General features: G+C 42.4%; 1 protein-coding gene across 1 annotated transcript; it reads left to right on the top strand.

Moving 5' to 3' along the window:
• Window positions 1-9,831: 9,831 nt before the first annotated feature.
• On the top strand, window positions 9,832-11,377 carry LOC110527726 (40S ribosomal protein S23). The gene is made up of 4 exons (XM_021609188.2): window positions 9,832-9,986; window positions 10,535-10,694; window positions 10,880-11,000; window positions 11,189-11,377. Exons 1-4 carry the CDS (start codon window positions 9,983-9,985, stop codon window positions 11,333-11,335), a joined length of 432 nt encoding a protein of 143 aa, XP_021464863.1. The 5' UTR covers window positions 9,832-9,982; the 3' UTR covers window positions 11,336-11,377.
• The last annotated feature ends 335 nt before the right edge of the window (window positions 11,378-11,712 follow it).

Genomic DNA, 11,712 nt, shown 5'->3' with positions numbered 1-11,712 from the left:
TCTGCTTCGAAAACAGCCGAAGCCTAAGCCTACTGGTTGACAAGGGCAGCAGCCAATAGAAATCTAGATGGACTGGTAATTATGTGTCACGGTCACACCCACTCTCAGAACACACACACACACACTCACACACAAAGCACAGCAGCTGTCCTCAAGAAAACTGATTCATAAATACACTGTTAAACATTTTGAATGTTCAAGGTCAGTATGCCGTTTTTTTCCCACAGTGAACGTGCCACCTTGATTAAATGACCTAGATACCAGGCTGTCTCTATTGGAATTAATTTAAAGTATAAACCAGGGTTATCTGAAGAATAAAAAAAAGCTCTGCATGAGAATAAGATCATGGGTTAATGAAGCAGTATGAAAATGAAATATGACGAAAGACACGTTCATTCAATGGAATTACATCCTCGTCATTGGCATAGAGTTGACACTGGATGGATATATTCTCTTTCCTAGACTGGCCTAATCTTCTGTCTGTACATCAGTAACCTATGAATGATGAGATTGTACTACAATTTAAAAGTGGGCTAAAAAACAACAACAATGGAATTGTTTTATATTCTAATAATCAAAATAGTGATATAAGAATAAAATAGTGCAAAAGCATCCTAATATACTGTAAACTGAACAAAAATATAAACATAACATGTGAAGGGTTGGTCCCATGTTTCATAAGCTGAAATAAAAGATCCCAGAAATGTTCCATTAGCACAAAAGGCGTATTTCTCTCAAATCTTGTTCACAAATATGTTTACATCCCTGCTAGTAAGCATTTCTCCAAGATAATCCATCCACCTGGCAGGTGTGGCATATCAAGAAGCTGATTAAACAGAATGATCATTACACCGGTGCACCTTGTGCTGGGGACAATAATAGGCCACTATAAAATATAAAGTTTTGTCACACAACACAATGCCACAAATGTCTCAAGTTTTGAGGGAGACTGACATTGGCATGCTGATTGCAGGAATGTCCACAGTATGTATGGTAATTTCTCTACCATAAGCCGCCTCCAATGTGGTTTTAGTAAATTTGATAGTACATCCAACCGGCCTCACAACCGCAGACCACGTGAGACCAGCCACCCAGACAGCTGATGAAACTGATGAGTATTTCTGTCTGTAATAAAAAAATTCATTCTGATTGGCTGGGCCTGGCTTTCCTGTGGGTGGGCCCCAGCCCAGTCATGTGAAATCCATGAATTAGGGCCTAACAAATGTATTTAAATGGACTGTTTTCCTTATATGAACTGTAACTCAGCAACATCGTTAAAATTGTTGCATGTTGTGTTTATATTTTTTGTTCAATATAATAGCAAATGCTCATGATATGTGTCATTTGAAAAACATTAAGGAGTGGTGGCACCTGTCAACTTAAAATAAGTTAAGAGGTTGAATTATAGTGCATGCTGCTGCTTACCTCAAATAATGTACATCCCATTGGGTTTACTGACATCAAGCCTATGACTCCTTGAATTATGTAGCTCTGTAGTTTTTTTTAATTAGGCCACTAATAAAGCAAGACGGCTTTTAGAGCTTGTCTTATCAAATTAGTCTAGTGATGGGCGGTCCAGTAGACTGGGACAGGCATGAGCCACTGTCATCTAGGCTACTGCTAAGAAAACTATTTTAAAAGCATCTCATTTACTTCACCAGTGGTGAAGAACATGTTACTAGTTGCAGTAGAGGCTAATATTATGATAATCTGTGGTAGAGGTTTGGGATTTCACCCAATCATCTTCACCCAAATTTGGATTTTTCCTCTCTGTTACAATCAGTAACATCTGCATTGACCCTATCTTGCACTAACTCTATGCACACTCACAATACTACACTCACTCACATATACTACACTGACACTCTCACACAAAATCCCCACACACATATACACAACACACACGCATACCGACGCCACACACACACATACTCACTCATCATATGCTGCTGCTAATCTGTTCTTTACTTTATTCTTATTATTATCTATACTGATGTCTAGTCATTTTATCCCTGACTTTATGTACATACTTACCTCAAATACCTCGTATTCCTACAAAATGATACGGTACTGGTACTTCTTGTGATTCTACAGAAGTGGTGAAAATTGCAGTCCCACCCCCAAAAAACTATTTAAAAAAGCAATCAAGCCTCCAAAAATGTTTTTACATCATGATATGTTTTATTTCTCTCACACCCTGATCTGTTTCACCTGTCTTTGTGCTTGTCTCCACCCCCCTCCAGGTGTCGCCCATCTTATATTATCCCCTGTGTATTTATACCTGTGTTCTCTGTTTGACTGTTGCCATTTTGTTTTGTTCGTGAGACCTACCAGCGTTTGTTCCCCTGCTCCTTTCTGTTTCTTGCTCCTGCCTGCTGTTCTATACCTTTCCCCACCTCATTGAATTATTGACCCCTTCCTGCACTGACCCTGAGACTGCCTGCCGTTCTGGACCCTTCGCACCTTCTCTAGATTACTGACCCCTGCCTGCCTTTGACCTGTCGTTTGCCTGCCCCAGTATTAGAAATAAACTTTTGTTTCTTCGACACTGTCTGCCTCTGGATCATGCATGACTATTCACTCCCCCAAAGCCAATACTTTGCAGAGCCACCCTTTGCATTTACAGCTGCAAGTCTCTTGGGGTATGTCTCTATAAGTTTGGAAGATCTAGCCGCTAAGATATTTGCCCATTCTTCAACGTAAAACTGCTCCAGCTCCTTCAAGTTGGATGGGTTCCGCTGGTGTACAGCAATCTTTACATCATATCACAGATTCAATGTGATAATTTCAATACAAGTAAATAATAATAATCATAATAATAATAATAATTGTTATATTAATATATTACAAAAGTTTAGTTTTTTTATTTATTATTTTTTGTTGTTGGGGGTAACCCTTTTTCTCCCCAATTTCGTGGTATCCAATTGTTGTAGTAGCTACTATCTTGTCTCATCCCTACAACTCCCGTACGGGCTCGGGAGAGACGAAGGTTGAAAGTCATGCGTCCTCCGATACACAACCCAACCAGCTGCACTGCTTCTTAACACAGTGCGCCTCCAACCCGGAAGCCAGCTGCGCCAATGTGTCGAAGGCTACACCGTGCACCTGGCAACCTTGGTTTGCGCGCACTGCGCCCGGCCCACCACAGGAGTCGCTGGTGCGCGATGAGACAAGGACATCCCTACCGACCAAGCCCTCCCTAACCCGGACGACGCTAGGCCAACTCTGCCAACCCGGATGTTCTAGCTGTGTCTGAATCCTGGCTTAGGAAGACCACCAAAAATTCAGACATTTTAATTCCAAACTACAACATTTTCAGACAAGATAGAACTGCCAAAGGGGGCGGTGTTGCAATCTACTGCAAAGATAGCCTGCAGAGTTCTGTCCTACTATCCAGGTCTGTACCCAAACAATTTGAACTTCTACTTTTAAAAATCCACCTCTCTAAAAACAAGTCTCTCACCGTTGCCGCCTGCTATAGACCACCCTCTGCCCCCAGCTGTGCTCTGGACACCATATGTGAACTGATTGCCCCCCATCTATCTTCAGAGCTCGTGCTGCTAGGCGACCTAAACTGGAACATGCTTAACACCCAAGCCATCCTACAATCTAAACTTGATGCCCTCAATCTCACACAAATTATCAATGAAGCTACCAGGTACCTCCCCAAAGCCTTAAACACGGGCACCCTCATAGATATCATCCTAACCAACTTCCCCTCTAAATACACCTCTGCTGTCTTCAACCAAGATCTCAGCGATCACTGCCTCATTGCCTGCATCCGTAATGGGTCAGCGGTCAAACGACCTCCTCTCATCACTGTAAAACGCTCCCTGAAACACTTCAGCGAGCAGGCCTTTCTAATCGACCTGGCCGGGGTATCCTGGAAGGATATTGACCTCATCCCGTCAGTAGAGGATGCCAGGATATTTTTTTTAAATGCCTTCCTAACCATCTTAAATAAACATGCCCCATTCAAGAAATTTAGAACCAGGAACAGATATAGCCCTTGGTTCTCCCCAGACCTGACTGCCCTTAACCCATACAAAAACATCCTATGGCGTTCTGCATTAGCATCGAACAGCCCCCGTCATATGCAGCTGTTCAGGGAAGCTAGAAACCATTATACACAGGCAGTTAGAAAAGCCAAGGCTAGCTTTTTCAAGCAGAAATTTGCTTCTTGCAACACTAACTCAAAAAAGTTCTGGGACACTGTAAAGTCCATGGAGAATAAGAACACCTCCTCCCAGCTGCCCACTGCACTGAAGATAGGAAACACTGTCACCACTGATAAATCCACCATAATTGAGAATTTCAATAAGCATTTTTCTACGGCTGGCCATGCTTTCCACCTGGCTACTCCTACCCCTGTCAACAGCACTGCACCCCTAACAGCAACTCACCCAAGCCTTCCCCATTTCTCCTTCTCCCAAATACATTCAGCTGATGTTCTGAAAGAGCTGCAAAATCTGGACCCCTACAAATCAGCCGGGCTAGACAATCTGGACCCTTTCTTTCTAAAATTATCTGCCGAAATTGTTGCCACCCCTATTACTAGCCTGTTCAACCTCTCTTTCGTGTCGTCTGAGATTCCCAAAGATTGGAAAGCAGCTGCGGTCATCCCCCTCTTCAAAGGGGGGGACACTCTTGACCCAAACTGCTACAGACCTATATCTATCCTACCATGCCTTTCTAAGGTCTTCGAAAGCCAAGTCAACAAACAGATTACCAACCATTTCGAATCTCACCATACCTTCTCTGCTATGCAATCTGGTTTCAGAGCTGGACATAGGTGCACCTCAGCCACGCTCAAGGTCCTAAACGATATCTTAACCGCCATTGATAAGAAACATTACTGTGCAGCCGTATTCATTGATCTGGCCAAGGCTTTCGACTCTGTCAATCACCACATCCTCATCGGCAGACTCAACAGCCTTGGTTTCTCAAATGATTGCCTCGCCTGGTTCACCAACTACTTCTCTGATAGAGTTCAGTGTGTCAAATCGGAGGGTCTGTTGTCCGGACCTCTGGCAGTCTCTATGGGGGTGGCACAGGGTTCAATTCTTGGACCGACTCTCTTCTCTGTATACATCAATGAGGTCGCTCTTGCTGCTGGTGAGTCTCTGATCCACCTCTACGCAGACGACACCATTCTGTATACTTCCGGCCCTTCTTTGGACACTGTGTTAACAACCCTCCAGGCAAGCTTCAATGCCATACAACTCTCCTTCCGTGGCCTCCAATTGCTCTTAAATACAAGTAAATCTAAATGCATGCTCTTCAACCGATCGCTACCTGCACCTACCCGCCTGTCCAACATCACTACTCTGGACGGCTCTGACTTAGAATACGTGGACAACTACAAATACTTAGGTGTCTGGTTAGACTGTAAACTCTCCTTCCAGACCCATATCAAACATCTCCAATCCAAAGTTAAATCTAGAATTGGCTTCTTATTTCGCAACAAAGCATCCTTCACTCATGCTGCCAATCTCGACTTTGGCGATGTCATTTACAAAATAGCCTCCAATACCCTACTCAACAAATTGGATGCAGTCTATCACAGTGCAATCCGTTTTGTCACCAAAGCCCCATATACTACCCACCATTGCGACCTGTACGCTCTCGTTGGCTGGCCCTCGCTTCATACTCGTCGCCAAACCCACTGGCTCCATGTCATCTACAAGACCCTGCTAGGTAAAGTCCCCCCTTATCTCAGCTCGCAGGTCACCATAGCATCTCCCACCTGTAGCACACGCTCCAGCAGGTATATCTCTCTAGTCACCCCCAAAACCAATTATTTCTTTGGCCGCCTCTCTTTCCAGTTCTCTGCTGCCAATGACTGGAACGAACTACAAAAATCTCTGAAACTGGAAACACTTATCTCCCTCACTAGCTTTAAGCACCAACTGTCAGAGCAGCTCACAGATTACTGCACCTGTACATAGCCCACCTATAATTTAGCCCAAACAACTACCTCTTTCCCAACTGTATTTAATTAATTTATTTATTTTGCTCCTTTGCACCCCATTATTTTTATTTCTACTTTGCACATTCTTCCATTGCAAAACTACCATTCCAGTGTTTTACTTGCTATATTGTATTTACCTTGCCACCATGGACTTTTTTGCCTTTACCTCCCTTCTCACCTCATTTGCTCACATTGTATATAGACTTGTTTATACTGTATTATTGACTGTATGTTTGTTTTACTCCATGTGTAACTCTGTGTCGTTGTATCTGTCGAACTGCTTTGCTTTATCTTGGCCAGGTCGCAATTGTAAATGAGAACTTGTTCTCAACTTGCCTACCTGGTAAAATAAAGGTAAAATAAATAAATTAAATAAAATTGTGCATCGCCCCACGGACCTCCCGGTCGCGGCCGGTTACGACAGAGCCTGGGCGTGAACCCAGGGACTCTGATGGCACAGCTGGTGCTGCAGTACAGCACCCTTTACCACTGCGCCACCCGGGAGGCCCAGTTTAGGTTTTTTTACGGAAAGGTGGTGCATATGTATTCACCCCCTTTGATATGAAGCCCCTAAATAAGAGCTGGTGCAACCAATTTCCTTCAGAAGTCACATAATTACTTAAATAAAGTCCACCTGCGTACAATCTAAGTGTCACATGATCTGTCACATTATCTCAGTATACCTGTTCTGAAAGGCCCCAGAGTCTGCAACACCACTAAGCAAGGGGAACCACCAAGCAAGCAGCACAATGAAGACCAATGAGCTCTCCAAACAGGTCAGGGACAAAGTTGTGGAGAAGTACAGATCAGGGTTGGGTTATAAAAAAATATCTGAAACTTTGAACATCCCATTGAGCACCATTAAATCCATTATTAAAAAATGGAAAGAATATGGCACCACAACAAATCTGCCAAGAGAGGGTTGCCCACCAAAACTCACGGACCAGGCAAGGATGGCATTAATCAGAGAGGCAACAAAGAGACCAAAGATAACCCTGAAGGAGCTGCAAAGCTCCACAGCGGAGATTGGAGTATTTGTCCATAGGACCACTTTCAGCCGTACACTCCACAGAGTTGGGCTTTTTGTGTTTGTCAAAAGGCATGTGGCATGTGGTTTTTCTAAAATGTATCTGTAATAGAAGGTTAATCAAAATGATCATTTCTGTGCATGAAGGGTAATTTCTACCTTTATTGCAACTTTTTCACTGTTTCAATAGTGACAAATTTAGTGGTATGGTAAGGAATTCAGGTAAATAGTATTTCAAATATGCAATACAAACAAAGTGTGTGAATAGTATATTACTACCTGACATATGTTGGAAGACGTGTGTGCTGAAATTTTGGGAAAAATAAGATACAAATGCATTCTTTTCCAACACCCAGTTTGCACAAAACATTATTCTCCATTGGGGACAAGCTAGCTACAATTTGCTAATATACTTTCTACTGAGCACTACGTTACTTGATGTAAATACAAACATGAATTGTGTTATCAGCTAGTAATATTTCCCTCATGGAGCTCAGTGGTTAGAGGTGTATGGAGGTTCTGAGTACTTGCTGTTTTTCTTATTGCACCCACCTGGTGTCCCATCTCTACCAGTCCCTGATGGGGAAGAATGGACATCTTTGTATCTTTCATTTCATATACTACCTGGCCACCAGACTACAGAAACTAAAACAATGGAACTGAAGTAATGGAATAGCAATAACTATAATGTTAGCAATGAGAATGTGGCATGAGAGAGAATATGGCTGCTTAGATTTCATTTATATATTTTTTTCCTTAAAAAAAATAAAAACAACAACTGGAACTCTTAAAAAGAGCGGAACCATTGCTCTCCTAATATAACGTAGAAGTCTCTCCACCCCATCCTCTCCCCCTTTTCTCTTCTCTCTAGTGTCTCCTCTCCCCTCCCCTCTTTTGTCTCCTCAACCACCCCCCTCCTCCCTTCCATTCCACTCCCCTCAATTTTTTTTATCTCCTTTCTCTTCTCCTGAAAAAGTAAAAAATTGTGTCTGTAGATGGATAAGTTAGACCTAACCCTTATGCACTTGTAGATATGTTTGGATAGGCGTAAGTATTATGATAATGGCTGATACAACCCTAACCCTTGTTTGATTGGTTAGTCTGTAGACCTAGATTTGTTTTTATCTGCTTTGTTGTTTGTTTTTGTTTTTTCACCATTATTTTGTGTGGTGTTTTGTATGTTAGGATGTGTTATGTATTTTTAGATGTGTGTGTGTGTGTGTTAACTCCCATTGATCTTGTGCCCAGCATCTGTGTTCTCATGTTTTTCTCCTAAGCCTTCTGTTCTGTGAGAGACAAACCACACCACAATGAGTACATATTCTTTGTCAGGGGCCATATTGTAGAATGGAAATGTTAAATGTCCCGTAGATAATCATAGATTAAGAGTTACCTGTCTAACAGAACACAGAGGGTGTTTTTTAATGGAAGCCTCTCCAACATAATCAAGGTAGAATCAGGAATTCCCCAGGGCAGCTGTCTAGGCCCCTTACTTTTTTCAAACTTTACTAACGACATGCCACTGGCTTTGTGTAAAGCCAGTGTGTCTATGTATGTGGATAACTCAACACAAAACACGTCAGCTACTACAGCGACTGAAATGACTGCAACATGTTTTAAAAACAAAACAAAACAATGATTTAACAAGGCAAGTCAGTTAAGAACAAATTCTTATTTACAATGACGGCCTACACCGGCCAAACCCGGACGACGCTGGGCCAATAGTGCGCCACCCTATGGGACTCCCAATCACGGCCGGTTGTGATACAGCCTGGATTCGAACCAGGGTGTCTGTAGTGATGCCTCAAGCACTGAGATGCGGTGCCTTAGATATATTATATTTTGCATTGTAGATATGTGGTGGTGGAGTAGTGACCTGAGTCCACACACTTAATGCGTTGTGAAATATGTTGTGAATGTTATAAATTATTTTATATTTATATTGAGCATGCTTTTTTTATGGATCCCCTTGGCAGCAGCTACTCTTCCTGGGTTCCAGCAAAATTAAGTCAGTTAAACAATGTTTTTGTTTTTTAAATTGTTTAACTGACTTAATTTTGCTGGACCCCAGGAAGAGTAGCTGCTGCCAAGGGGATCCATAATAAATACAATTACAAAACAATCTTTATTTTGATAGCATTCTGGAATAATCTCATTGTCTACAGTATGGGCTGGTTTCCCGGACTCAGATTGCACCTAGTCCTGGACATAAAAAGCATGCTCAATATAAATGTAAAATAATTTATTTGTCCAGGACTAGGCATAAGACAGGAGAGGGTATAGGAGGAGAGGAAGAGGGTGAGGTGGAATGTACAGTATGGGCCAGGCACGTGGTAGAATAATACAAAAGAAGGGGGTTAGTGGGAGCATGCCGATAAAACAGATAAAACCCAGTACACCAGATGAGACAAGCTGACCATGGCCCCATGGCAAATAAACACTACTGTAGTATAAACACTGGAAACTGGGAAAGGGAGATCGAGAGACAATGTGGCTCCGTCCAAACCCACCCCTGAGTGCAACAAGCCATGCACTCAGCACCCGTAATCCAGTCAGCGGTATGAAATTCCAGTTGAGAGTGGGGAGCCGACCAAGCAGAGACAGAAAGGATGGTTTATCAATCCAGTAGTTTTGGACCTGATGACTCTCTGCTTGGCTCTCAGCATTAATGAATTAAGGAACTAACGCCCTGTCCATTTTCAGACTTGTTTGACTGCACTTTAAATCAGGCATTTAAAACACCACCTCGTTATTACACTTACTTAATCAAACATAGCTATTCATATAGTATACATGTGATATTTCTTTAAATTGTGTATTTTAAAACGGGTTGCTTAAAATTTAGCTATATTTAAATTGTATTTTGAAAAAAGACCTAGCTCAAACAGGCACTTTATTACCCACCTCTGGGGTCCTGAGAAGGGACATTGCCGCGGAGGAGTCTGGGATTCTTCCTTTCTAGCCTGGGCTCGTAATCTGCAAACATGGGTACGATCATTTTCCCTTTTTAACGGAACGATTACAATATATAGTCATATTCCTTACATTGATTTGGAATAAGGATGTCCTCTTACTAACTTCCAGTATAATCGTGGAAAAACGGGCTGTTATTTGTAGGCATATTTTCTACATTTTATGGACAAATAGCGCGAGTTTCGCAACGTGGAGAGGGCCAGTAGCATGGCATGGGGTTCGGCAAGCATTTCCCCTCTCTGCCTTACGTTTCAGTCACCAAGCATTTACGAAGCCTGCTGGCTAGTTACAAAGTGATAGAAAGACAAGTGTTTAGCAGCGAACTGCACCCATTTGACTAATTGGCGAAAATATTTAGCAATGAACTAGCTAAATTGTTAGCTGCTGGATTGTCCGCACTTAACGTTAGTCATATGCGTTAATAAGCTACTGTAACTGGTTGTCTATTCTAGCCAACGTTAGTCAGATTCTCTAGACTCCATTTGTAGGTATGTATCAAACTATGTTTTGTTAGTCGACTTAGTTCACGCCATGATTATAAGTTTACCGTTCTATTTCCCCAGGAAAGTGTCGCGGTCTGCGTACAGCCAGGAAGCTGCGTAACCATCGTCGTGAACAGAGATGGCATGATAAACAGTACAAGAAGGCCCATCTCGGCACTGCCCTGAAGGCTAACCCCTTCGGAGGCGCTTCCCACGCTAAGGGAATCGTACTTGAGAAAGTGTAAGTAGTTAGCTAACGTTACATCACAACGCCCCTAATGAGTGTTCACTAATAACCATGCAAACTTTAATCCAGTGAAAGCTATGTGAATGCTGTATGATCAACTATGTACAGTGCACTGGATGCCATCTTTCATATACTGTCAGTGCGAAGTGTCAAACTCCTCTCCCCAATTCTTCTTACAGAGGTGTTGAAGCTAAGCAGCCCAACTCTGCCATTAGGAAGTGTGTCAGGGTCCAACTCATCAAGAATGGCAAGAAGATCACTGCCTTTGTCCCAAATGATGGTTGCTTGAATTTCATTGAGGTAAGAGTCAAACCCAACATTGCATCCATCTTACCAAAGAACAGTGTACCGGTAACTATTTCTAGGATGTTGTGGATTGCCTCAGAATAAGAAGAGTTCAGAGACAATAATTTTGATATTCAAAGTTGACTGGTGCCTATTGTCTGGTGTTGTCCTGTGTATTTAGTTTGTTTCCTTTGGTCTTTCAGGAAAACGACGAGGTTCTGGTGGCAGGATTCGGTCGTAAGGGACATGCCGTCGGTGATATCCCCGGTGTCCGTTTCAAGGTGGTCAAAGTGGCTAACGTCTCCCTGCTGGCCCTTTACAAAGGCAAGAAGGAGAGACCCAGATCTTAAACAGTTCTTACTGTGAAATCAATAAATTATGTTTTCACAATTTGTCGGTTTGTTGTGCTTTTTGTTTTCCCCCATATACATATTTTAGTTGCAGAGATGGGTAACTGATCCTGAGGGCTGTATGTATGGTGTTTTTTGTATTTTTTCCAAAACTGTGTCTTCTTTAGACCTGGGATACATCCCACTTGTGTACTTGAAAGAACTGGCTGTGACACTGTCCCCAGAGGACTTAAGTTGCCCATCCTTGTACCAGTTTTGTTTGCGCGGATTCTCTGATTCACTTGTACATGTCCCAAGTTGATGGAAAACTTTTTGCATTTGAAGAACAACAAGTTAATGGTTTTAGGATTTAGGTTGTTAGAAAGCGTTTCTCTTGG

Source organism: Oncorhynchus mykiss, chromosome 7, assembly GCF_013265735.2.
Source record: "Oncorhynchus mykiss isolate Arlee chromosome 7, USDA_OmykA_1.1, whole genome shotgun sequence".
Lineage (NCBI taxonomy): Eukaryota > Metazoa > Chordata > Actinopteri > Salmoniformes > Salmonidae > Oncorhynchus > Oncorhynchus mykiss.
Note: the sequence above shows the minus strand (reverse complement) of the source record. Positions and strands in the feature narration are given on the sequence as shown.

What these genes read in the sequence shown, in the direction of transcription:
- LOC110527726 (XM_021609188.2), top strand. An exon ending in GGAATCGTACTTGAGAAAGT is followed by an intron (nt 10,695 to 10,879) that starts GTAAGTAGTTAG and finishes TTCTTCTTACAG; the next exon opens with AGGTGTTGAAGCTAAGCAGC. An exon ending in GTTGCTTGAATTTCATTGAG is followed by an intron (nt 11,001 to 11,188) that starts GTAAGAGTCAAA and finishes TTGGTCTTTCAG; the next exon opens with GAAAACGACGAGGTTCTGGT.